At 43.1% G+C, this 27,643-nt stretch overlaps 1 protein-coding gene across 3 annotated transcripts; it reads left to right on the forward strand.

Annotated features, from left to right (window-relative positions):
• Positions 1–1,950: 1,950 nt before the first annotated feature.
• On the forward strand, positions 1,951–14,903 carry UBLCP1 (ubiquitin like domain containing CTD phosphatase 1). Of its 3 annotated transcripts, none has more exons than XM_085073857.1 (11): positions 1,951–2,079; positions 4,302–4,492; positions 5,352–5,443; positions 5,863–5,948; positions 6,037–6,152; positions 7,236–7,334; positions 8,300–8,337; positions 10,475–10,573; positions 11,014–11,130; positions 12,489–12,616; positions 13,879–14,903. In XM_085073857.1, the coding sequence occupies exons 2-11, from the start codon at positions 4,339–4,341 to the stop codon at positions 13,904–13,906; spliced, it is 957 nt and encodes a 318-aa protein (XP_084929983.1). In that variant the 5' UTR covers positions 1,951–2,079; positions 4,302–4,338; the 3' UTR covers positions 13,907–14,903. The 3 variants fall into 3 exon arrangements, with proteins under 3 accessions (XP_084929983.1, XP_084929982.1, XP_084929984.1); XM_085073856.1 differs by having other exon boundaries at positions 1,957–2,079; positions 4,299–4,492; XM_085073858.1 differs by having other exon boundaries at positions 2,001–2,022; positions 4,299–4,492.
• Positions 14,904–27,643: the final 12,740 nt, after the last annotated feature.

Below are 27,643 nucleotides of genomic sequence, written 5' to 3' on the forward strand. Positions count from 1 at the left end.
TTCATATTACTCCTCAAACTTAAAAAAAAAAAAAACAAACCCCTAATGGCCTCCTTTTCAAAAGAGCTTTATAAAGGCCAAACAGAAAAGAACAAAAAATATATTTAACAAAATTAAAACTACAGAGGCAATCACACTAGATGCCATTTTTGTTGCCTGAATTTTAAGCAGGTCTGGAGGGTGCATATTTTCATGACAGGGTGTGACTTTAATTACCAGTTGCAGCTTTGGAAGCTTTCCAGCACTACTGTATCACGCTGCCTCTGTGCAGAGGACAACTGTGTGTCATTCAAGCAAAAACCAAACCCTTGGTGACTAGAATACAAGCAGAGTGACTGGTTTTACATGGATTTAGGTGCAGTTAGAAACTAAACTTGACAAGAACAGTCATTACAGCGGTCTCTCATTTGCACAACTCTTCTGAAAACCAAAGTGGTGTTTTTACGCTAAAACATTAATATAGAATAGACTGAAAATACATATCCAGGTAGGAAATACTTTAAATTACTATCATCTCAGGAAAGAAATCAGGCTTCTGCACAGTTTCTGCTTATACTGCCCTTCTCAACTGAGACTCCCTTACAGCAGAAATGGCTCTTGCAAGTTCCAGCAGCTGTTCTGTACTCAGTGCATAGTTGTTCACCTCTGCTCCTTTGTTCTCTTCCCTCATTACCAAATTAAACTGAGAGAAAAATCATCTAACATCTCAACACAGGAAGACTTAAGGTAATAGAGGACTGAAACCTTCACTTCCTTCCTCAAATTTAACACCGTCTCTACTGATACCAAACGCCACCTCCATGTAATTTCACAAAAGAAACTACACTCCTGCAAAGCAGAACAGGCTAGTGAAAAAGGCCATTTTGGGGCAAAGTATATTTTTGCCTTCTACATCTCTTGTCCAAGAACAGAACCACTGCAACTGAATCCAGTTCCCAAGAATCCCAACAGCAGCCAAGACCCTTGATTCAACAGACATAATATGCCTGTGAAGAGTCAGCTTAGGAGCAAAGAGAGTTTTGAATCATAGAATTATGGAATAGTTTGGGTTAGCCTTAAGGGTCATTTACTTCCAAACCCCCAAATATGCAAAAACACCTTCCCCCAGACCAGGTTGCTCAGAGCTCCATCCAACCTGTCCTTGAACACTTCCAGGGACTGGGCAGCCACAGCTCCACTGGGCAACCTGTTCCAGGGCCTCACCACCCTCACAGAAAAGAATTTCTTCCTAATATCCAATCTCAACCTACTCTCTTTCAGTTTTAAGCCAATCCCCCTTGCCCTATCACTCCAGGCCAACGCAAATAGTCTCTCTCCATCTTTCTTGTCATCTCCCTTCAGGTACCGGAAAGCTCCAATTAGGTGACCCTGAAACCTTCCCTTCTCCAGGCTGAACACCCCCAATCCTCCCAGCCTTTCCTCCCAGCAGAGCTGCTCCATCCCTCTGACTATCCTGCTGCCTCCTCTGTCTCTCTCCAGCAGCTCCAGCTCCCTCCTGTGCTGGGACCCCAGACTGGAGCAGCTCTGCAGACAGGGCCTCAGACGGGATCGCTGCGTAGAAAACAATCTCCTTTCACAGCTGACAACGGAAAAGAGACACTCATAGCAGCAGCTGCCTGTGCAAGTCGCCTCTCCGGCCTCCACAGGGCCTCAGGCCGGCGCTGAGGGGGCGAGAGCTCCGCCGTGCCGCGGCTTTCCCTCCCGCCTTCCTGCGCGACCCGCCGGGAACAGCCCGGAGCTCCTGCTCCTCCGCTCCCTCCCGCGCCCGGGGCACGAACCCGAGGCAGCATCCCGAACCCGGGGAAGCATCCCGATCCCGCCACACCCAACCCCACACCCACCCCAAACCCAACCCCACCACCCACCCCACACCCAACCGGGCACCATCCCCGCCCTCGCCCCGCTCGGCGCCGCCGGCTCCCCCAGCCCTGCCCCGCGACATCCGGGCGCCTCCCGCTTCCGCCGCTCGCCAGTTCCGCTTCCTGCGCGGCGGAGCCGGGACGGAGCCGCTCCGCTGCCGGGGTGAGCGCCCGCTCCGCGCTGCCAGGCGGGGGCGGATCGGCGGCCCCGCACAGCCCGGTGGGTGCGGCGGGGGCCGGGGAGAGGCCGGGCCGGGCCGGGGGCGGGCGGGTGTCGCGGCCGGGCCGGTGCACCGCGGGCGGGAGAGGCTCCGCAGCCCCGGGCCGCCGCAGCGCCGGGCGGGCGCTCCGGGTCGGGCCGTGCCGCTGCCGGGACAGCCTCGCCGAGCTGACAGCGAGCGGCTGCCGGCCCCAAGCCCCGTCCCACCCGGTTAGGTGCTGTGGGAAGCGCGGCCCCTGTGCTCGTCGGGGTTTTGGGGTGATGTTTGTGGTGCTTAGTGGAACGCAAAGATGCGGATCCTCTCTTCCGAATCGTGCAGGAAAAGTGGTGTAATGCTGCAAAATAACAGCACAACTTAAATGCTTTCTCTGAGCCCTGGCCTTCCAGCCCGCTGGGTCTCGGTGGCCTAAGGATCTCGTAAAGGCTCTGAAGATTTAATTAAGCAAATGAAGCTGTATTAGCTTCAGTTCTGCACAGATGGCAGAACCCTTGGAAATCCCTGTCTTCCTCTGCTCCCAAGCCGTTTTCCCATATTCCTTGATTCAGACCCTTTAGCGTTTTGGCATGGAATGCAAGTGTCTTGTTTCTGGTAGCATTTGTGGTGACAGGGCTATAGATCTGTAAGGGTTGAGGGTTGGTCAAGTGCTCAGCTTTGGAGGGATGATCTATTCAGTTTAGCACTGGACAGAGACTGGAGAAGTTTTCTTACAGTTCTTGCCCTGTGCATGTCCTTGCAGAATGATTTGAGGTGTATGGTACAGGTAAGGAAACAGACAATGGACTCTACTATCTAACTTAGTCTAAGGATTATGGACAGGAATAATTTATGATAATAACACTGTGTGTCAACAGGTCTCAACACCATGCAGCATTTAACTCAGGAGAATTTCTTAGTGCTTCTAAGACCCCTTTCCCATGACTTTTCTTCACCAGGTCCCTATCTGATTTTAGAATTTTTGGGAAAAAATAAATTCATTTCCCAGTGATACAAGTTTTCCTCTTCAGTTTGTTTTTAGGGCTCTTAGAGGCAATAATGTGGAGGTGAGGCTTGTAGTATCCTCAGCAAGGAGTTTGTATCTAGACTACTTCTCATCTGCTCTGACTTTCATGGCTGTGCCTGAGCAATTAGATGTTTGTTCACAATAGCCTTTGCTGTATAAAAGAGAAGTATTTTGTCTGAGAGCCTCTGAGAATACTATGCTAGAAAGGAAGAGGAATCAGAGTTTTGGCTTCTGAGAATTTGTAGAATTGCCAGACCTGCATTTCTTGAAGGTTGATAACCCCAGTTTGTTCACAGATCAGCTCTCTCTTTGAATATCAGTCTTTTGAGGACAATTTCACCATCAGTGGTGCAGAGGCTGTCTCTTCATCTCCTGACAGTCTGTAGCAGCCCTTTCATACCTTTCTATCTTCTTGACTCTATATTTCCAAGCCTTGATGGACAAAAAGCATGTTCTTCCTTTTGCATTAAGCTAAAAATCTTGTTTTTCCGTGGTGTTTAATGTAGGACTAAACTGTTAAATACAATTTGTGTAAACGATGCTGTGTAAATTAAAGACAGTATAATTACGGTTATTTTGTCAGCACTGCAATGAAAGTGCAGTTCTTAGGGTGTAATTGCATTGTGTGGGTGTGTGTTTTGGCTTTGTTTTCAAATTCCTGCTTTGATATTGCTACAGTGAGATGTGACCTGGGGTGTGTATTACTGCAGGTATTGCACAGTGGGAGGGATTAGAGAAATCCAGTGCCAAAAATGGACTGTTGGGCTCAGAACTATTTTTATGGGCTTATATATGTTAGGGATTTCATATTTGCTGTTTTGTTATTACACCTGTAAAGGCACCCATGGCTGGTTTGGTTGCATAAGTATTGCAGAGGACATTTCTGAGCTTTGCAATGGCTTTTGTGGTGCTGCAGTGCTCTGCTCGAGTGTGCAGTGCACAGGCTGTACCTGCACAGAACACACAGCAGATGTGAATGTGACATTGCTAAAAACATCAAAGTGGAACTCGGAGCCCCAGTTATAACACTGTTCCTTCTCCCTTTGTTTCAGCACTTTCTCAACACATTCATCATCTGCTCAGGGGAAACAAACAGCTCTTTGATGTCCAATAGAATAAAAAACCAAGAAAGCTTTAAGTAGATCTTATGGTTTGTCTTCTGAAAAGAGCAGTTCTCCTCTTTCTTCTTTACATGATCTTTGTGTTTCCCTCCTGCAGCAGATTTTTCAGACAGTAATACTGAACATATGCTTCAAGGATGGCTCTGTCTCTCATAATTAAATGGGGTGGACAGGAGTACACGATAACCTCGCTGTCAGAAGAAGACACAGTGTTGGACCTGAAACAGTCTCTGAAAGGCCTCACAGGAGTGTTACCAGAGCGTCAGAAACTGCTGGGGCTTAAAATGAAGGGTAACTGTCCTTATTTGCTGTTTGGTGAGGATGTGCCTGAGATATTTAAAGACAAACATCCTCTACTCCTAGGCAGGATCTGTGCGCTAACAGGGCATCCACCTCCCAGTTCTAGCTCTGGAATGAACATGAATTCAGACCTTTTATACATCACTGGACATTGTTTATTATTAATACATCATCTACCTGGTCATTTTTTAGTGGCTGACAATGCCCTGTCCTGGTGGAGAGGAGAACTGGGGGGAAAAAGTAAACTTCATGGGTTGAGATGAGTTCAGTGATTGAAATATAGATATATAATAAAATATGATGATGATAATAATACTAATGATTATAATAAAAATAGTAATGAAGAGAGAAAAAGAGAGGCATAAAACACAAGAGAAACAAGTGACACAATCCAGTTCACTACCCACTTATTGATGCTCATCCAGTCCCTGAACAGCCATCAGTGTCTCCCAGCCAATTTCCCCTGTTTATACACTGGGCATGAGGTTCTGTGGTATGGAATGTCCCTTTGCCCAGTTCCCCCAGCTCCTTGTGCACCTGCTCACTGTCAGAGCACAGGAAACTGAAAAGGCCTTGATTTAGAGTAAGCACTGCTTGGCACCAGCTAAACCATTGGTGTGCTATCAACATTATTCTCACACTAAATCCAAAACACAGCACTGCACCAGCTACTAGGAATAAAATTAACTCAATCCCAGCCAAAACAAGGACACTGTATATGGAAGATGATAATAACACAGCTTGGAGTGTCTGATATTTTACAAGGAGCTTACTTCAATTGAGCATAGAATGTATTGACATTTTTCTAAAATTTCTACCCCAGATAAAAAAACATCTGCTTTCATTTTAGGCAAACCTGCAGATGATGATGTTAAACTTGGAGCTCTCAAGCTGAAACCAAATACTAAGATAATGATGATGGGCACTCGTGAAGAGAGTTTGGTAAATAATTTACTTGTTTATTAGCTTAAGCAGGAAAAAAATGCCTTATGTCTCCTAATTATGATTTTAAATTTTGAATACTCCAGTCAACATTTAAAAAAATGATAGTACAGTAGATTTCTGTTTGCATTAATTTTTCTATGTAAAGTAAGCTTTGCAGCAGAACTCTGAGGACAGTGTATTCATGAGATTCCTGTGTTGTTCTGCACTTGGAGTACAAGCCCATTATTGTTGTATTCACTGACTTCTCAAATCTGAAAAATCATCAGTGCACTTTAGTAATTCTTTCCACTAATAAAGTGAAATAATTTTGGTTAAATAGTATTCCTGCCCTGTAATGTGTAGTAACAGAAACTTGATATCCATTGTTATTTTCCCTCTCTGATCCTTGTTATCTTTTATTATTTTTACTCCTCTAGGAAGATGTCCTTGGGCCGCCTCCGGATAACGATGATGTGGTCAATGACTTTGATATCGAAGAGGAAGTTGTGGAAGTAGAAAATAGGTTAGGAGTTCAAGCTATTAAAACAGTTTGTTATTGACTGTAGAGTGTGCATTGTAATTAACTGTAATTTTTTGCACCGTTACATCAGGGAAGAAAATCTACTAAAAATTTCCCGTAGAGTTAAAGAATACAAAGTGGAAATTCTGAATCCTCCAAGAGAAGGGAAAAAGCTGCTGGTGCTAGATGTTGATTATACACTATTTGGTGAGTTTTTTTGCGACTTGTGTTTTTTGTTTGTTTAAGAGGTCAGTTTATAGTTTATTTGCCAGGTCAGGTTTCTCAATTTTTGCATTGCTGTGTTGTACACCATAACTTCTGCTTTATATGATTTTGTGGTCTTCTGCTCACATTTTAAAAAGCACTGAGCTTTTGAAGTGTTGCATGTTGTTGATTTTAGTGCAGCAACTATTTGATTGCTGCAAGAAGATGTAAAAAAGTAGCAATTTAGTCTTCTAACCAGTTAGTTTTTTTCTTGACAGCTTGTATTTTGGCCATCACACTGGCAGGGCAAGATACTCTAAAATAATGATTCCATTCTGTACCTGATTGACTCTACTTTTGGGGGGTGTGGGAGAGTAGCTTCAAATTTTATTTACATATCATTACCAAACATGTACAAAAACACGTTTTACTTGAAAATTCTGTCAAGCTGGTTTTTTTCTGAAAGGCAGGATTTTCCTTCTGACTTAATTTTCTGGCTTGTAGGTATGTCATGGCAGCGTGACTGTGAGCAGTAAATAATAGCTTCCCTTATACCTTTTCCTTAGTTTCCTTTTTGATGAGATTTTTTTCCTATCTGACATCAAAATTCAAAAACTATTACTGAGTTTAACATTTTTATTGAGAGGTCTTCTGTTAGCAGAATTTGCAGCAGTTTTAGAACTGGAGCTTGGAAAGGTTACTTCTCTGAAATAAGCTTGATATATGTTCACACAATGAGCTGGACTGGGTTTGAAGGGATCTGTTTCATATCTGGCCAGTTATAAATTTGCTACATGCAGAGATGAACTATTTGTCCTGACTCTTCAAAGATATTCACACTCAGAGATCTCTCATTTAATTATTAGCTAAGCCCTCAAGTGTCTGTATGACCAACAGATAATTATTCCCTCTGCTTTGTCTTTCCACCTTTAAAATGGGAGTGGGAGTTTCATATCAATTCATTCATGATCTTAAAGTGCTTTCCTCATGAAACTCTAAAAGTCTCTGGATAGAAAGGAAAATCAGACTGGACTTTAACAACTAATACTTTAAGAATGAATTGCTTATCTCTTATATTCTTTTTAGACCACAGGTCATGTGCTGAAACTGGGGTAGAACTGATGAGGCCATACCTTCATGAATTCCTGACTTCTGCATATGAGGACTATGATATAGTAATTTGGTGTAAGTATTAAACTCAATAAAGAATTTATTGTAAATTGTCATCCAGAGCAGAGACTCCAGATGGGAGGTTTTTATATTGCTTCTTAGTGTGAATCACAAGATCTAAAACAATATGGGAATGTTTGGCTGTAATTCACACAACTGTTTAGAGGTATTTCAAAAAAATGCCAATTCTTGTGTGAGAAAGCAGCACATACTGCTCACAGGAATAGGTTTAGTCCCAGGACAAAGCTCAGAATCACTTTACTGAGTGTTACTTTGTACAAAAAAGTGCTCAAAGTAACAGAACTGTATAATTGACATTAGAACACTGTTTGATAGTGATTTTTGCAAATAATCTCAATCCCAACAACCCTGAGTGAACTGCCAAATGAACCAAACTCTCCTGTCTCCAGGGGTGGTTAATCCTTTGCCTTTGAATGCTGGTTCATTTCCTGTCCAACAGCTGGAGAACAGACTTTAGCCAGTGCAGGATCCAAACCATATTAATATTGTATTACAAAATTTCATTTTCATAGTCTTGAACAATGTTTCTACATATTCTTAGATCAGTGGGCAATGTTGCCACTTTGTCCCGTCCAGATTTTATGTGTTCCTATCATTACTTCCAGGAGGAAATCCTGCCCATGCTGTGTGCTTCCTCAAGGCAGGTGTATCCTACTTTTATGATCCTGCAGGCTGTAGTTCAGTAACAGCTGATTTAGAAAATGCTTTAGATGTTTCCAGTGCTTCATCTAGTTAATTTGAAAAGTAAACTTTTCCAAATAAAAATATACTTCCATGGGAAGACTTTCTTTAAGACATTGTCCCTAAAAACTGGAACATGGATGGATCTTTCTAAAACTAAATTTTGTGTAAAAAATTTGACATATTAAGTGAACAAGTTCTTGGCTTTTTTTTTTTTTTTACCTGCCAATGACTTATTTTGATAAAGCATTCTTTCTGGTTTTTCCTTTTTGTTTCAGCTGCTACTAACATGAAGTGGATTGAAGCCAAAATGAAAGTAAGTTGTTCTGAAAACATGTGGTTTGTTTCTGATCTGGGTAACTCTTCATGTAGTTTGTCTTATGCTCAGCGTTGTAGAGCAGGTTAGAAACTGGGGAGGTCGTATGAATCATAACCCCAAGTTGCTTAAATTTTCATAGTCACTTTGAATTATCTTTATCACAAAACTAGATTAAATCTAATTTTAGAGTTCCACACAAACTATCAGCAGTAGGTGCTAAATTTAGCAGAACTAAACACAAGTCAGAACCTGCTGAAACTTGGATTCGTCACGCAGCCCTGCACAGTTGCTTTCATCTTATCTCTAATTATAGAGCTTTAGTCTTTAACTGTGATTTTTTTAAAAGGAACAGACAGATGTGACTTGCTGGTGTAGGTTATCAAGAGGAAACTCTTTTCATATTTATCTTTACCTCTTCCAGCTGAGGGGTTCTGTTGCTTCCTCTGCTTTATTAAACATCCCATAAGGGCTCTTCCACTTTCTGGTTTCTTCCATACTGGAATCAGGCAGGAAGCCAGTTTTGCACAGCTGACCTCATGGTAAACATATTTACAGTCAGGCTTAGCTGTAAATCTAATGAGCTTACTAAGAATTGCTATGTGTTTGGTTGGTGGGTTGGGGGTTTTTTATATTTATAAATCAAAGGTTATTTCCATTCCAGGGGAAACCCTTTCCAAATTTAAGCTTTTGTATCTCTGCTTATTATTATGCATTTTTTCAGGTTTTCACAGAGCAAAGCACATTTTTCCAGTGTTCTCTTCCTCAAAATAATTAATTGCTACAATTTTTTCTAAACAAAAGTGCCACTCAGAAATTAAAACCTTTAATGAGAACTATAGAGTTAGTGCAAGTAAAATCAGTGTTGAGCCTTTCAGACATGGCATTCTTGTGACAGTGTCACATTTATGTTGTGTCTGTCAGTATAGTGGTAGGACTTGATCTTGTGGAAAACCACTGTTCAAAACTGGGCTCTTTGCTCTGCCCTGGTCAGCTTTCTGAATTTCTAGGTTGCTTTTCCAGCCCTACTCCTAAACTCTGATCCATTGAGATTCCTACCATTAGATGCCACCTTCTGTTTCTCCTTAAACTGATGGCACCAGGAGTGCTTCCCTCCAAGAGTTTTACTCTTGGTCAGGGAGCAGTGCTTCCAGTAATGAAGTAATTTCACACTGAAATTTTGGTTTTAAACTACAAAGCAGGAACAGCATTAAAAAGAAGGGAGTATCAGATAAACAAATTGAATCTCTCAGTTACCACCTCTGTATGCATGCAATTCAAACAGTCTAGAACAGCTAGTTCTGTCAGTGTAACTGGATACTGACCCAGGTAGGTAGAGCATTTCATTTACAAGAATCCCTTTTTCATATAAAAGCAGATCAGTTAAATGTGGCTGGTTAGTTGCAAGAGAGTTGCTGCAGTGGGTAATTTTTCCCTGTTATGTAGCTTTGCATATTGCTGCTGTTTCACACACCAGAAATTGTCAGCAATATCTCTGTTGTACCATGTCAGCAGATTTTACTGGTACTTTTCAGCTTTGGAAAGGATTTGAAATGGAAATGATGCTCTCTCATCTAGTTAAAGTTCTTAAAAAGTTTTAGAAAAGATTGTTTTCCTTAGAGTATTTCAGGGGTTACCAAATCTTAAAAGTGCAAATTGACGCTAACATTGGTTATCTTGGACATGTGGAGGAGGGAACAGTGACAGTGAGTGTTTCTGGATATTCCATCTTGGATTGGGCTGTGATTTGTGCAAATCACTGTAAGGAACAAAGAGCAGCCAGTACACAATTGCTGGAAAGTAAAGTTGAGGTGTTTAGAACTTGTGAGAGGTTGTGCACAAAGGTGTGAGCAAGACCTCTGTGTATTTTGCCTTCTCTGCAAAGTTCCTTTGATTTTCTGCCGACATCAGCTGTTAAGTTCCTGATACTAAACGCTAAAAATAAACTCCTGTGTGTACTTTTATGATCCTCATTGTGTAACAAATTTAAATTTCCCCAGGTATCTATTTTTAGTTGTCTCTGGTAAACCTCCACAGCTCACCCCGTGACAAACAATGTACTATAATTGTGGTTCCAGTTGTTCAGCAGTAAAACTGTCATAATTAGAAGCTGTAACAATAAATCTTTGTGATGCAGGAGCTTGGAGTGAGTACCAATGCAAACTACAAGATAACTTTCATGCTGGACAGTGCTGCCATGATAACAGTGCACACTCCTCGAAGAGGACTAATAGATGTAAGTATGAATTTTTTTCCTAATCTTTCTCTAAATTCAGCTGCCATTTTATCATATCCCTTTAAAATATTCAACAAAAGAGTTGTTCTGGAGTTTCCATGCAAGAAAACTGTAAGAATCTTGGAACCATAGATTTTTTTTTTTCCTACTGAAAGTCTCAATTAATGTTTTGAGTGTTATATTTAGATGTCACAGCTTTCCAATCAAATAGTAGGTAACTATTGCAAGAAAAGTTAGTACCAACAGAAAGGTTTCCCTGAGTGTGGGGGTATTTATGTTATATAATTTTACATTGTTAAAGCCAAACTACCTGTTAATGGTAAAACAAAAGAGTGCAAGTGTCCGTTCAAGTTTGGACTCAGGTTCCCATAGATGCTATTTTCATCTTCTGCATATGATCTAATTTACCTCACATACCTTGTATTGTGTTGTATTTGCAGGTGAAGCCTCTTGGTGTTATCTGGGGGAAGTTTTCAGAATATTACAGCAAAAAAAATACTATTATGTTTGATGACATTGGCCGAAACTTCCTGATGAACCCACAGAATGGACTCAAGGTAATGGAAACTGGAATTTTCATTCATTACTACTTTTTCTTGATACTTCAAGTAGTACTTTCTCCTACTTCCTTGCTGTAGCATAAAGAAAGGCTATTTTTAACAAGCAAAGATTCATATGTTATTATTTTTTTTTTAATTACAGTGCCATTTGTCTGGATTAATATTTCCTTAATAGTAGTATTAAATAAACCTTGTGTCACTATTAAGTGAGTGTTTAAGAGATTACCAAAATCAATGAAATTGTTATGTCTGCTTAAGTTATACCTGCAAGCTGTAATCAAGCTGGGCATTGCTGACAGGCACCAATGAAACATGTGATGTTCAATCTCCAGAGTGGTCATATTCAGAAAATAAGTCAAGTAACAAGTGGCTGTACTTCATGATAGTATGACAGGATAATCACAAGTATTCTGCTATTGGAAGTAATTAGTACCTTGAGCCATTTTAAATGCAGAACAGCAAATATTTCATTTTATACAACTGTCAACCACAGTGTGCTCTGTTATTACTGCTGGTTCTGAATAAGAAGAGTGCAACTTAAATTTCTACATACATATGATGGTAGAGCAGTGTGGTACTAAAAGAACTTGCACAAATCTCCTTAAGAAAGAAAATTATATTTTCAAATGCAGAAATTCAAGGTGGTACCTCTTTGAAAGTATCCATGATGTGAAGAGGAGAGTAGTTGATGAGAGCCAATAAGATGACTTAATTGGAAGGAGAATCAGGAATAGCAAAGATCTTTCTGAGGGAGGATTATTCAGAGAGGTCCCTCTAGCTCAGATGGGAAAGATGTTTGTCAAAGTGTTCTTAACAGCTGTAGACAAGAGGAATGAATCACTAAAACAAGGCCCAGGTATAATGTATTCCAAGCTTAAAGCAGTTGTCAGATAAGCTTTGCTTCTGACATCTCTTTTTGCAGCAGCTCTGGTTGTACTCAGAGGCTTTTTGCTGGAAAAAAAAAGCATCTGGTTCCAGTGATGCCACACAGCTCATAATGCAGAGCTGAAACTACCCCCTGCAAAAATCTCTGTGAAATCTATTAGAAAATGTGGCAGTCCATTCCAGATAATTTTATCAGTCTGTCTGGGAGGGGAAGTCTTGAAGAAGTGCAAGAGGAAAGAAATTTTTTTGTGGCTGGTACAAGATAAAAACCCCTCAGTCCAGTTTCCATGAACAGGACAAATTGGATATGACCACTACTGGAAAAGGTTTTTCTTCCTCTTACCTGTGAAAAATTATAACTTGGCATTGTACTGAAAATATATTTTAATCAGGTGATAAATGATAGAGAATCTAAAGCATTTTTCTTTCTGTGAGCAAATGGTTATACCCAGTTTATTTATTTTGTACAGATAAGGCCTTTTATGAAAGCACATTTAAATCGGGATAAAGACAAGGAGCTTCTAAAGCTCACCCAGTACCTCAAAGAAATAGCAAAATTAGATGACTTTTTGGAGCTGAATCACAAACATTGGGAAAGGTAAGAACAAAGTCAAAATTCTTGCTTCCTTTTGTCCCTGACCCCTGTGTTTTGTTTGAGGTTCTCTCTACAAAGACCAGAAACAACAGAACTGGTGAACTTAGGCACCACTTACAGTTATAAAGATCCTTTAGTTTAAAGAGAATTTTAATGAGGCTGTAGTGTTGGGGCAGCTTCCCTAAAATGATAACATTTTGACAGAATGCATCTGTGTTTTCCTGCTTCTCCAATATTCAGCACTGCCAGTTATGCACCCTAAAAAGAAAATATTTTTGAAGGAACCTGGTCCCTGGAAATCTCTCTCTTTCCACCCCTGCAAAGTTAGACTGTGGGTTCACACCCCAGCTCCTTTGTTATGAGGCAAATTTTCTGGCAGTTCCTGTAGGGCTTGGTGGTGTTAATGGGGTTCCCAGGCACCATCCAGGTTGGGTGCTACTTTCATCAGCTCCAATTTACTGTCTTATGAACAAGAATTTTCCAAATGCTCAAGCAAAATCCTTCTTAATGGTTTTATGCAACAGCCTGAGGCTTCAATGGATGTGAAGAAAAGCTGTTGGAAAATCACTCATTCTGTGCTTAAAGAAAGAGCATTACAGGCTTGATACAATTTCTTTTTTCTGATTAGAAAGTCGAATGTTAAACCTTAAGAGCACTGAAAGTCACTGGGTATTTCACACAGTCAGTGAAACTGGTTGGATTCTTTCTCCTTGAGTATTTGCAAAATCTTCACTGTCACACCACATAGCCAGATTGCTCCAGCTCTGGTGCTGAGAGAGCTGTGAGATCAGAATACAAGCAGTTTAGAGTCTCTCAGATTCTCCAGAGAAGCTGCTGCAGGGCTGTTCTTTTCAGGTTATGCTGGATCAGTTCATTAAAGTCCTGAATTTATTTGAAGGAGTGCCATTACTAATGGGCCTTTTTATCTTAAAGGATATAAAAGCCACTTTTCCAACTGATGTAATTTTCCATCCTCTTAGAGTAAAACAGGTTTCCATTTCCTTCCTCCCTTTTGTTTAAAAAGCCTGATAGAGTCTAACTAAAAACATGACTTTGAATTACTGCAAGATAACCTTTCATGGAATTGAAAAACGTTGAAATCAAATAAAAATCATAAGTGGTATTGATTGCATTTCTAATTTTTGTTAACAGTAGGAGGAGTGCTAGTGAGAAAAGAAAGCAGAGTCATGCTTTGATCTTAAGATCCCAAGTATATTTGTGCCCACCTCTTGCTTGGTGAAAAACTGTGCTTTTGTTTCTTTCAGGTATCTTTCAAAGAAGCAAGGACAATAACACTAATAAAACCGTGTGGCACTGAATTGAAGGGAACATCACTAAGATCATTGGACTTTTCCTTGCTTTTGTGCTAGAGTATAATAGTGCTGGACACTGGACCCAATGCCAGAACGACTGCTAAACTTGGTCTTCCAATTGATTGGTTGGTTGTGGGTTTTTTAAAAGATCACAGCAATAAGCTCAAAGTGGGAGAAACAAGTCAGTTGCTTTTTCTTGCATTCAGTTCTGGTGTTACTTCTCAAAATACCTTCCTCTCCTTTGCTGCTGAAGTACAACCATAACCATCAAAGACCAAAACCATTCTGAGACTAGAAATGAAAATATTTAGACCAAAAATGTTGATTAAAAAGCCAGCTTTGGCAGTGTATGAATTGTATAAGTCCTCTATTCCCTCCATCTTTAGAAACAGTCTCCCTCTCCCATTCCAGTATTTAAGTCTATAAATTACAAGTTGTCTAAGTTTGGTATGTATTAGTATGTCAGTGTTTCTCTGTGCAAGACAGTAAGATGGGAAAGTACCACCTGTGTGGCCAGTTTATCCCAGTGTGTGAACTTGTACTATAAAGCAGTGTTTACTGGAAAACAAAAGACTGAATTTTGAGGGAGAGAAGCCCACTGTTACTTGGTCAGTGAAAAGCAGTCTGCCTGAAAAATCCCCATATGTCACATAAAGGGTTTAAACCTCAGATGGGAAAGTCACATTCCTAACAAAGCATGAACAAAACCCTTGTTCTCTTCTAGCTAAATCTTGTCAAAGTGCAAACACTGTGTTTAAATACAATATTCAGCCATACTGTTCTTAAAATATCATTTACTTGCGCTGCTTATGCCTGCACTATAGAAGTGTGATGTGACTGCTGTTTGGCATTTCCAACACTTGTGCATTATGCAGTTCATGGATTTGAAAGAAGGCTGACCCTTTCAAATAAAAAATGGTATATATTGTTCTTAAGGAACTATAGCAGTTGTGTAAATAATAAATACCTTTTTCATACTTTGTGTCGTGCGCTGCCTTCAATATTTATCTTGCATAACCCAGGAACTCTTGATAATATTAATTTGGGGGGAGTTTGGAGGATTTGTTTGGGTTCCAGAGACGCCAGGTTTGCGTCAGCAGTTGAGTAAGGGACTGGTATGTGCCGCTGTGGATTAGGGAAGTGGTGCTGGATTGTGCAGCACAGGCTGGCCAGGAAAGGAGCCTTGACAGCACATGTCAGGCTGTCAGGACAGCAGGTACAAATGAGCTGCTGGGACGAGCACTGAGGCTCAGTGACCTGTCAGAAAATATCCAGGTCCTTGTCCAGGGCTCTGTGTGCTCTAGTGCCAAACCAAGCTGCCTTTTAAACGAGCAAACCACAAACCTGATGCATGAAAGTCGTGGTTTAGGTAAGTGTGGAGGGTGAAGATCTGCAGTTTTGTGTCCTAGAGCTGGTTTCTGATTGAGGAGCTGCCTGACCCCTGTGCAGACAGCACAGGGAGAATCCCTGAGCTTAGAACAGTGATCCTTTCCTGGAAAAGCTGCAGCAGGAGAGATCGTGGAATGTAGGACTGATGTATGGAGCACTGGAATTCCTTTGACTTTGAGCAGTGGAAAGAAGTCAAGTCATTGCAGTAAAATCACCTGTAGAGTTTGTTGTGCTGGGCAGAGAGAAAACCAAACCAAGGCAATGTATTTAAACATGTGCCTGTATTTTTTTGCTCAAATTTAGCCTACAAACAGAAGGTTGCAGTGAATAAGCAACACTCATTTCTTTTGATTTATACAAGGAACATTTAAGAAATCAATCTTGATTTTATTTCAGTGACACTGGGGTTTTGTCCCACAGTCTGAGAGTATTCACTGTTCTGAAGATGTTCACTCCCCTTTCAAATATTTTATAAACTGAGCTGGAACATGCAAGTGTGATCTCAGAGTGATGGGAACAGAGCTGCTGCTGACAAGTTGTTATGTCTTTTATGACTAATATAATTTTCCTTACCATATTTTCTGTTTGAAGACTAGTCTTGCAGTTTGATTTGGTTATCTTCTAAAAGTGCTGCTGGGATTTACTTGGCTGAGACTTTTAAAATCATGAAGCTGTGGTTCAGGCAGGCACAAGCGTGAAGTTCAAATAACACAGCCCAAGAACCAGGGGTCACTGATGGGAGAGTGGCTTAAAAATGGTAAAAGCAGCAGGAAGAAATCTGGATTTTGTTGCTGTGGTTTGTGAAGGTAGATGGCATCAGCAGGCTCAGAAAAGAGTTCAGCATCTTCATGGAAAAGTCCACAGGCAGAGACTAAAGGGTTCTGAAGGGAATAGGAAGGTCTAATAAGCTGTAATAAAAGAACTGGAGGTGCTCAGCAAGAGGCACAGAGCAGCTCCTTTGCACTACAGGACTGCTCTGGGCTATACCTACAATGGGACTGTGCCAAACTACCAAAATAACTGCAAACATAAATGGTTATTTTCTGCTTAGCCCCAAAACAATGTATTTATTGCTCATACATTCAGAGGAAAACGCCTGTGCTGGTTTTTTGTTTCTCCAATAGGGAAGGCAGTTTTGACCTATCTGTGTTTCCAAAATGCAGTTAAGCCTGGAGAATAACAATGGCCAGCAAGGTTTAAAGGTTTATTCCCTGCTAACGTTTACTTTCTTTTTAGATTATATTGAGGTGCCTGAGAAGTTTTTGATCAATGGCTTTCACTATCTCTATTAAGATAAATTTTATTAAGGCATAATTAAAGAGAGGGAGCATAGAGATTAATTACAGAGCTCATAACTTACCATTCTTCAAAACTCCAGAGAAGCATTAAATGGAGTCTGAACTATTCCAAATATTTTCATGTGTCAGAGACTGTCCCAGGCTCCCAGGACACGTCAAACATTTTGTATGTTGTTCTGTCTGATTATTCAGACCAGAAGAGACAGTCCATTTCAAAATGAAGTTATTTCAGTAAGCCCTGGGTATCTGACAGCTCCAATGCCTCGCTGTGGCATGAATGCTCATCACTGGAGGTACATGGAGTGACAGCTGAAGCCAGGAACTGAACTGCAAATTCAGCTCCACAAATCCTGCTGCATGACTGTGAAATCTACAGCTAGTTGCCAATTTTTATTCCTGACTTGACATTCAACTGACAGCAAGTGGATGCCAAAGGGTTTAAGACAATTTTCCACTCTGTCTGTTCAGGATGTATTTAAGACTGATGTGAGAAGTGCTGAATATTTGCTCCCAGTAAGACAAAGGCCAGGTAAAAACTGTATTTCAGAGGGTAAAGAAAAGCACACAATTTTCCCAATTCATTAAAGCTGCTTAAAACAAGAAATGCTGCATGAAGAGGCAGAATCCTGGGACATTTCACTGTTGTCACTGCAGCAGTTGTAGGTATTACTGAATATTAGCAAGTGCTGCACCCAGTGAAGGATGCCTGATAAAATGCTTTGGCTGGGGGATTGATGGAGAAAAATTTCAGTGAAAAGAAAATGTTGAGGGAGAGAATAACAGGACTAGAAGATAAAAATACTGCTCTATCCTGGAGAAGACAAGGAACATCTTCCAGGCGTTACAAGTTTCTCATGAGAGCAATATTGGCAATATCTTGTTACCAGGGACTGGTGCTGACAGCTGTGCTTTGAACAGGCTCTGCACGAGCAAGGACATGGTTTAAATATAAGCAACCTCAAAGATTCAACAAGAGCTTCCTCATGATGAGGTGAAGAGCTCTAGATGTTCCTAAAAATGGTGGGAAATGGCCTGAGGGCTCACAGGGCCAAGTTTGACTCTCCTGGCTTTATCTGCTGCACTACACCACTTTAGATCTGTATTTCCCAGCCCATCTCTATCATCCCCCATTAATCTCTAACTCACTGATAGTCACACAAGGCCTCAACCTTGTTCCTACATCAGCCCTTTTCTGATGGTGTTTTATAACAGAGGACTTCAAAATGAGCTATTTATATACTGATGAGATTTCTCATACAGCCCTGAGCTTCATTATTTATGCTTATTTAGGAAGTTTGCTCATCTCTGGAGATCCTTTGATGCTGCTTTGAGCACTTGGATGCTCATTTAGCTCTCAGGAGCCCTTTCCAGGCTTGGCCCATGTCCTTGCCACACACAGTCACATACAATGCCATGCCATTAATTTCTATGTCTCTCCTAGCAAATACTTTTCCCACCAATTCATTTTCTGTTAAGAATGTCAAGTCAAAGGGAGCTTGTTCTCAAATTGCATAATGCTCAGAGCACTACGGCTGGGGTGCTGGGCACAGCAAAAAGTGCATCATTAACACTGCTTGAATGTTTTTGTTGTGTTTTATTTTTCCTTTGAACTGCCTAGTTGGAATTGCACACCCACTCTGCTCACACCCCGCTGTTTGTCAAGGTGTTTATATATCAGAAAAGGGCAGCTTTTATCATTTATCACAGCAGGGGCCAGGTTTGGCTGCAGCTCCTGCATGGAAGGGGACTGGGTGACCTGGAGCAGAGCCTGCACTGTCACTGCTGCTGAGTGATGTCCCCTCCTTCTCCTGCAACACCCCAGAGACTTTGACCTGGTTGTTTTGAAACACTCAGACTGAGTCAGACTTTTAATACCAAATATCTGTGGTATTAAAGCATTTGGTATTCAACAGTAGGAGCTTGTTCTTCACTATCTGTGCTGCTCTTGAGAGGAAAGCAAGACAAACTCAGGGCCAGAGCATCAAAGAAGTCACAGTTCAAGAACTGTAAATTCCTGAGTCAAACATCTCAACCTTCAGATCAGATTGAGCTTTTCATCTCCATCCTGTTCTACTTGCTGCAAGATCAACCCCTGGATGTGGAGTTGGATCTGTCACACTCAGACCGCAGAGCCAGACAGCTGGGCATGAGTGATGCTTCACAGGCTGTCCAATAAACTTGTTTAAATTGTTTCACATTGCAGGAAAATGACCACAGATGAATATAAAAATGGGTGTCAGTGCTGAGCTTGTTCAAGAGTTCTCATTCTGAGCATGTTCTTATGGTAACACTGTGGGTAAAAACCTCCTTCCCAGCTTTGTTTTTTTCAATGCTCTATAATTTTTTTCCCTCACTTCTTAAAAAGTTTCTTGGTGTGGGTGTGTTGTATCTCTCAATCTCTGTTTCATTGGCCCAGTGGGCTCCTGCTCCATGGCAGGCATGATCTGTGGCTTGGGGATGACTGAGGATTTGGAGGAGCTTTGTATATGACTGATGAGCTACAAGCCAAGAGCTCCATTGGTGATCACCCAAATTAATCCCTCAGGTGTTTTCCCCCCAGTTTGGGTCATGCTGGAAAAATAAATAGTGGCACAGGAAGAATATTGTGAATGATTTAACAAATTCTAGTAAACCTTCGTAAGACACTCTGCTTGCTAGGGCAAGATGAGGTGGCTCTAGAATTGTATTTTGCAAAACTTATGATTGTTTATCTGATTTTCCATGTTCAGTTCACATTTCATGACATACAGGGGTGTGTGTGACATTTGTGAGCAGTGAAAGCTGCATCAGTTTAGTGGGGGGACATGAGCAGAATTTCAAGCAGACACTTAAACTGCAACTGATGCACTTTTGGGTCCCTCTGCTGTCCTAATGATGGATATTTATTGAATCAGGACCAAAATGAGCACATTTTTGGAAAAGTTAAGTGTATTAAACTGCCTCAGAGATGAAAATGATAAAATGATGTGGGACTTTTTTTAATCTGATTAATCCCTTACAGATGTGACTCGATAGAACAGGTACACTGCAAAATCTTTTTCTATAACAAATGGTATTAAATTAAAAATAAAATTATTTGTGTCTAACACTTGAAGGAAATTGTGAGCTTCAGATACAGAGGGTTTGTAAATACACAATATCCACACTCCCACAAATAGTAAATTAGTTGAGATAAACACATTCAAAAGCTGTTAAGCTACTTTGGTTTGGATTTAGTGGGGAGATGGAAGAAAGCAGGCAAACAATTTCTGAAATGTCTGACTTCTTTAAACAGAATCTAAATATTGCATTTTGTATGGGCATTTCCACTTTCAGAAAATTTAGGTAGATTTAGTTCTGCAATTAGTGAATCATATAACATTCAGTTTTATGGAGCTGAGATGACACTGTTGTCACTGAGCTCATGGCTTGTCCTTCACTCAGCCCAGCAATCCCTGACCAAGTTTATGAGTTTGTTTGGCTTTAAACTGAGATGCTACAAAATAGGTGTCTATTTAAACTTAGATCATCGAAGCAGAGCTATTCATTGCCCTCTGATGCTTGGAAAGGTGTGTTGAAGTGCACATTCCAAGAGCCCCACAGCTCCCTGCTGGTGCAGGAGCCTCAGCTGGGTGCTGGGATCAGGGATAAGGGTGAATTAGGGAGAAATGCCTGCCTGCATCTCTGCTGGCCCTGCAGTTAACCCAGCACTCTACACTGAGAGGTTATGGGCAGCTGCAAGATGAAAACCTCGAACTGAGCAGTAAATCTTGTGAGATTAACATATAAAATCCCTTAATGGAAATGCAGGTACCACAGATAATTACAGATCCACAGTGCGTGACTCAGTCAAGTACAGGGCACAATTCCAGAAACTGGGGAAGGAAAATAAGTCAGAGTATTCCCTCCAAAGAAACTTGAATCGAGACAGAGAGCAGCAACATTGTTGGATTATTCAGGCAGGAAGCAGGGCAAGTGGAGGCTCATGGACAGAGTTTCCAGCACTTTCACAAGAATCGGATGAATTTTATACACCTCTCCTGCATTGCCTTTCCAGAAGGGTGAGCAGAAGCCTGGGGACAGGCATGGGACAAGCACAGTTCTACAGCCTGGAAGGAAACCAGACAGAAGCTTTTCAGCTAAAGCTCCTGCCAGAGCCAATTAGGAGGCGACGACTTGATTGCAGCAGCTTTTCAGGGGCAGGAGACAGCACGGAGTGACCTGATGTCACCTGGCAGGGACAGCAGGGTGCTCCTGCAGCCAGTGTCAAACACTCTCCAGCCCTGCCAGGACCTAGCAGCAAGTGTGCTCACCCAAACCATTCCTCAACCCCTGGATCAGTGCTGTTTCCCTATTCCTGAGTCACAGTGAAATATGGGTACAACAGGATTTTCTCAAGACGGCTCAGATGTGCTCCAAAAGCAACAGGGCAAGGCTGGAGGGGAGTTGCAGTGCTGCCCTCCTGCCTGCCCCCAGCCCCTGCTGCAGCTGGGCTGAGATGTTCACACCACACTCCTGTTCTGGAGCAGAGTGCCCTGAGCTCCCATCTCCCCATAACCACCATCTCTGCTTTCACCCCCATGCCTGCTCTCTGAGACCTCCTGTTGCTGGAGAAAAGCCACAGAACCACTTGGGCTGATCTTAAGGAAAGTTTTTGCTCGTTTTGATTCCCAGGCTGTGTTGTGTACACTCACCCTGACCTCCCCACAGCACAGGAAATTCAAGAAACCCCTTTGGGGTCAGCAGTGTCAAAGAGCCTCCCACTGCCCCAAGAGCCCAGTTTTCCTGCTTGCTGACACAGCTTTACCATGAGGCTGCTCCTTCACCCCAGACATCCTCCCATTGATCACACATCGGTCCCTAAACCACACATTCTCTCATTTTACACATGAATTCCTCACCGGGAAAATGTGGTTCTCACATTTCCATCACCTTGCCAGCATCCGTGCAGCAACAAAGCCATTGCACAGCCAGGGAGCTCAGGTGCTTTCCACCTCATTCTCATGAACAAAGCACCATCAGCCAAAGACTATTCATTCGATAAGGACAGGGGTTAAAACTCATCTCTAATTACACCTTGTCCTCCCTCCTGTTCCAACAGCATGGATCTGCCTTGGAGGGGAGGTGAGGTCTGACTGTCCAAGCTGAGTGTTTGACCAGCACACCGTGGCACAAGTGGAGCAGTTGGAGGAGAAGAGCCCTGTGAAGGCAGGAGGAAGGGCTTTTATCTGAGCTTGGCAAGGAGGATCAGAGAGTTGTCTCAATATCTGACATCTGCCAGACTCCTGGAGCTACCAGGGGAATATTTGCAGGACATCTCCCAGGGGTAATCAGAGTCACAAACAAAACAGGGCCTGGGGTTTAGTCCACTGGAATTGTTTGTCCCCTGCAATACATCATCATGCTGTTTTTTTCAAACAAGTTTGCTTTTCTGCCTCTGAGTTTTCTCAGCCTACTTCTTGAATCATGATTTGAACTCAAATTAGAGGGACTTAAACCATATAAAAACGTATACAAATATATATCTATTTCGGGAGGTGGAAGTTTGGGTCTCACCTAATCACCACAGGAGCTGGGATTTTATAATATAAACATTTCACAGATCACAGCCAGAACTCCACTGAAGAGACACGATAAGAGCAGCTGGTCTGTGGCAGCATCCAGTGTCCATCGGCAGTACTGCACCCTGCCCCTCCAAGGCCTGGACCATTCCAAGGGATTAGCAGGACCTGGAAAAGCCACCGAGACACAACAGCAAACAGCAGAACTCACAGAGGAGCAGAAGGTGCTCTGAGACCCTGCTGGGGTGCAAGGATTGCAGAGGATCTGTGGCTGTGTTATCCCACAGCTGCTGGACACAGGAGCAGGCAAGGGCTGTGTCCCGTTTGTCAGAGGGGAAATCCTTCACAGAGGCAGAGTCCAAACCTCAGGTGAGTTCAGTGAAAATTGGAGCAAATATGTTATGCTCTCAGTCCCAGCACTGACGCTAAATCTCAGTATTTGCACCTGTCAGAGTAACCAAAAAGCATTCCCCAAATCACAGAGATACAAAGCCAGCTCACTTCAGCTGCACTTCTCTGTCCCAAACTTCTCCTCCAAGGTCAGCAGGAGAGGTGAGCAGTGCTCTGTGGGAAGAGATGGGACTGAGTACTCTCAGAAAATCATTATCTTTCACCAGTTTATGAAGGAGGAGGCTGCAACCCTGTGCCTGAGCTTTTTGATGGGAGGTGATGGATCCTGCAGGGGCAGAGCACTAAAACTTAATTTTGCTCATTTTGGCAGGGCTGGCTTTCTCCCAAAGGGCACAAAGGCAGTTTTAGGACTCCTCTCCAAAACGAGCCTCTCCAGCAGGACCAGAGCCCTTTCCCAGCTCCTGGCTGTCGCCAGAGGGAGCCCAATGCCCGAGAACGCCACATCCTCCCGGCAGGAGTGGCACAGGTGACATTCTGCAGCCTCTCCTGACTCCTTTCTAATGGGTCATCACCACAACCAGAGAAAATCAGAGCCCCCGCTGGCCTGGGTAGCTGTGCATGAGGATTTAGGGCAAGTCTTGAAACAGAGGATGCTTTTACAGGGCAGATCCCAGGTGGGGATGGCTTTATCACTGGTGACTCCCCAAAATCACCCTGCCAAAGAAAGGCACAACATTCCTTGGGAAGGCCAGAATGTCAGAGTCAGCCCTTGCCACGACAGCAACATTTCTGTTCACTCACAACTAACTGAGCAATTTTAGCTTCAAAAAGGGAAGGGCATCCCTCTGCCCCAGCAGAAGCTCAGTTTTGACCTTATCCTTCAACTCCTGATTGAAGCTCTGCCAAAATCCTGCTGTCTCCAGAGTCCTGAGGAGCTGACCTTCTTGAAGTCCTTGTCCCTCACTGCCTCATGAGTGACAAAACCAAAGAGGTGCCTTGAAGCACCAGCTCATTTGGAGCTTTGAGACAAGTGACTGTGACACCTGTGGGGATAAATTTTATTCCTCCCCCATTCTACCCTTATGTATTGGGGTAACCCTTATCTTCCACATTTTCTAAGACTTCCCCAGCATTTTCAGAGCTGCCTTATAAGACACCTACACCAGGCACAATTATTGCAGCTGCTCCTGGGAAAAACTCCTAAACCACACTGTGTATTTCAGGAGAAAACAACAAACAAGCCACCCACAAAAGCAAGGAACAGACCAACAAAACCCCCACCAATTCCCAAAAAACAAACACCAACACTCACACCACTGAGCAAACTCCTCATCTTCTCTTTGCTCTGCAGCCCATAAAACAGACAAATCCTTCCCCTGGGCTCCTATTTAAGCCCTTCAGCTGTGATAGGGATGGAGGGAACTGCTGGCTCATTCCCAACATCTGGAAATCCTTTCTCCCCAGGGCAGGCTCAGCTGTTCTCTAATCCATGAAAGACCCAATACACCCTGACATCCTCCTGCTGCTCCCTGCAAATGTCAAAAATCTGATCTTTTCAGTGCCCTGCAAGGCTCCTACAGCTCTCCCACCTTCTCCCTGAACAATCCTTCTCCCTGTCCCCATAGCTCAGAATCCCCTCCACTATTCAGTTTGGGGTCCTGCCCCAAAATAAGAGACACTGGAAAACTGAAGTGAAAAACCACCAAAAGAGCATTTGCTTGATGAGAAGAGGCAGAGGGAGTTGGGCTCATTCAGCCTCATGAGAAGAAGATTTCAGGGGGATGTAACAGAAATGACCAGTTAACAAAGAGGTTCCTGAGCAAATGTTTTCAGACTTTTCATGGTGGTACACAGCTTGGAGATGAGACAGTTGAAAGAAAAGAGATTGAAAGTGGATAGGAAGAAAAATTTCTTTACCACAGTGACAGCCAAACCCTGGGACAGACAGCCCGGGGAGGTTGTACATCCACCTCTGTGGGTTTTCAATGCTAAATTGGGTAAAGCCCTGACCAACCTGATAAGATCTCAGCACTAACCCTGCCATGAGCAGGAGGTTGGACCACAGTCCCTTCCAACCTGATCCAGCCTGCTTGTCTTTGGGAAAAGAGGGTGAACCGGAATGATAACCAAGTCCAGAGCTTCCTCCCCAACCAGGTTGTGGGAACCCTGCAGTCAGCACCACCACCCTTGGATCATCCCATGGCAGCTTGAAAAGCCTTGTCAAACGCTGTGAATGTCAGGGGAAAAAAGTAGGGCAAAGGATTCGAGTGAGTTGCGACAGTGACACGTGCCTGGGCTGGGGGAGGAGGAGGAAGCAGTTGAGCTCACAAGTTAAATGGGCCAAGAGCCTGGACACAGTAAAATATCAGCTGCATCACCAGCAGAGTGAAGCTGTGAGAGGGAAATAACATCCTTCTCCTGCCATGGGCATGGCCTGGTCACAGGAGGGTGCTCAGCTGTGAGATGTGCCTTCCTTGCAGTGAGACCATGCTCAGATTTCATTTTAATTGTATTTTAACTGGTGAGGGCTCTGAGGGAGCACCTGGCCCTCATTCCACTGCAAGGGACAGCTCCCACCCCAGCCTCCACCCCTTCCTCCCCATAGAGAGCTGTGAAGATGCTCATGTTACCTAAGAGAGATCTCAAGTGTATCATGACTCACTCACCTTTCAAAGCTGTCAAAAAAAAAAAAAAAAAAAAAAAGGAACCAACAAAACAACCCAAACCCAACACAACTTAAAAGGTGTGGGAAGAAAATCAAGGGAAAAACAGTGGCTGAAGGTTTGGGTTCTGGTTTGGTGAGTGTCTGGAGAAGCAGCCAGGCGTAGATGGGAGCTCAGGCTGGACAGCCTGTGGCCACTGCTTCACTCCTGCCCTGTCCCAGGGATCCATCAGCCCCACTGGAAGGTGAGCCCAGCATTCCAAAGCCAAGAGTGAGCAGACCTGGCATCAGCAAACCATCCCTTCCATCCCAGTTAACTGGATCCCTGTGTCTGCTCAGCTGGAAGAGTGGATCATAGAGAAGTGGCTTTTGCTGGAGTGCTGCCTCTCTTGGCCTCTCCTGGGGACAGCATTCAGGGACAACATTAATACCCCAAGGGAGGGAATTAATTTCCTCAAAGCAGATTACTCCTGTTCTCCACTTCCCCAGCACAGGTGGAGGAGTTGGTAGTTGAGTCTGTGAGGTATGGAGGTGTTTTATCTGCTATTTGCTCTGAAATAAACAAAACACAGGATGGTTACCAAACAATGAACTTCCTGTTCTCTTGTGATCTGTCCTTTTCATCTCAGCCTCCAGATTAAAAAGGATTAGATATGGCAATATGCTGTGAGAATTTTGGAGTCGCTGAGGGCCATCTCAGGCTTAAAGCTGCCCCATTGCCCCTCTCTCATTAAAATGTCATTTTCCATCTTAAAAATGGATTCTTTTTGCTCCTGTCCTCTGAGCATGGTGCTGGTCCAGAACCACATAATGTAACAGGACCATCACAGGATAACTAAGGTAGGAGAAGTTGTGGAGGTCACCCTCCTGCAAGCAGGAGAATTGATGAGGAAAGGCACTTTCCCAATGTGTACTTCATGACTATTTGTGCACCTTGCTCCCCTCAGAGCCCATGCTCTGGGTATTCTGCTGTTGAGTTTAGTAATGTAACCCCTGAATTTAAAACCAAACAAGGGGCCAGGCTGTACAACTGGGCCACAGAGAGGGCTGGTCTGCTTAAAAAAAAATATGACAGATTTTGCAAGGATCCAGTAGGCTGTGATGGGAAAAACGTGAGGATCAAAGGAAACTTGTCCAAGAGAAGCTCCAACACAAAGCTTTGCCTGTGCAGCTCAACCACTGGCTGCCTGCCTGGGAAGCTACCAAATGACAAAGGATTTGCCAGAATTGGGTTATGTGGATTACTGGAGGAGAAGCTGGTATTAGGTGTGCTGAAGCCTCTCTTTTTAGGCATTGTGCCCCAGCTGAGTTCAAAGCTGGGATTGTGGCATGAGAGGCAAACTGCTCAAGCTTTGTCCAAACAAGGTCCAGAGGTTTAGGTGCTCAGCATTTAGGTGCTTGCAAAAGATGTTGACCCCTGAGGCTCATGATAAAATCTAAAGCTCCCTTTGAAAGTTAAGTGTTTAACATGAAGGAGCTGCTGTCCCATTGATCTACTGCCAATGTTTTAACAAGAGGAAGCCACAAGTATTTCCCTGTCAGAGTTTTGCACAGTGAAAGGGGAGAGACTGTAAATTTACTTTTCTTGCTTTTGCACAAAGAAGGATTTGTCAGCCAGAGTGAAGAAGAGTGAGGGCAGCAGTGTGAAAAGTGAAGAAAGGAATAAAGTCTATGCGTATTAAAAATTGTAAATAAATGCAAACATGTGTGCCTAGAAAATTAAGGTCTGTGTATGATTCAGAGAGAATTTATCCTAGAGAAGGGAAGAGTAAGCCCACAGCTCTTCTGCTGCAGGGAATATTTTTTTTTTTAAATTATTGACAATTTATACAATCTGGCGCTCTTCTAAATATAATTTTATTAGCATCAGAAGCCACTTGGCAGCAGGAAACTAATGCTGGTGAGTTCACAGTTTTCAAGACAAAGCGTTCTCTTTGAGGGAAGAAGGAAAAAGGACTCATTTGGGAAGAAGAGCCTTGCAGCTTCTGCCTAAAACCAGCCTCCACCTGCCATCTTCTCAGTGCAGGCTTAAACAGAGCAATATTCCCTACCCTCAGCCTGCTTGGCTCTGCTTTCCAAGGGAGATGAGGCATCTGCAGTCACGCTGCTCATCAGCTCTCCCGTCACCCTCCCACAGTAACCCCTGAGAGAGCAGGAACAGGGCTCTGGAGGCTGGGAAGGGAACCGAGGCTCTCACTGTCACCCACCCTCTGGGATGGGCACAGCCTGGCAGAGCCCACGAGAAGGAGCAGATTTTGGCTGCCCAGAGTGTGCCAATTTGCCAGGCAGGAGGAGACAGAGGAGCTGTGGCTGTAGGGACAGGAGATCACAACCCACAGGAGCTGTGGGAATCACCTTTCTTCCCAGGAGGAGGGTGATGCAACAGCACAGGAGAGCAAAGCCATGCATCAGGCTCCAGCACGGCTGGATCAAAGCACTTTTCTGGGTATTACAGAAAAAAGAATCCAGCCAAGGAG

This window comes from Lichenostomus cassidix, chromosome 13 (genome assembly GCF_008360975.1).
Source record: "Lichenostomus cassidix isolate B80296 chromosome 13, HeHo_3.0, whole genome shotgun sequence".
NCBI classification, from domain to species: Eukaryota; Metazoa; Chordata; class Aves; order Passeriformes; family Meliphagidae; genus Lichenostomus; species Lichenostomus cassidix.

Excerpts from the sequence above, each read along its gene's own strand:
- UBLCP1 (XM_085073857.1), top strand. The coding sequence starts at position 4,339 with ATGGCTCTGTCTCTCATAATTAAATGGGGTGGACAGGAGTACACGATA. Across the intron at positions 5,444-5,862 it reads GCACTCGTGAAGAGAGTTTG|GAAGATGTCCTTGGGCCGCC; the intron begins GTAAATAATTTA and ends TTACTCCTCTAG. Across the intron at positions 7,335-8,299 it reads CTATGATATAGTAATTTGGT|CTGCTACTAACATGAAGTGG; the intron begins GTAAGTATTAAA and ends TTTTTGTTTCAG.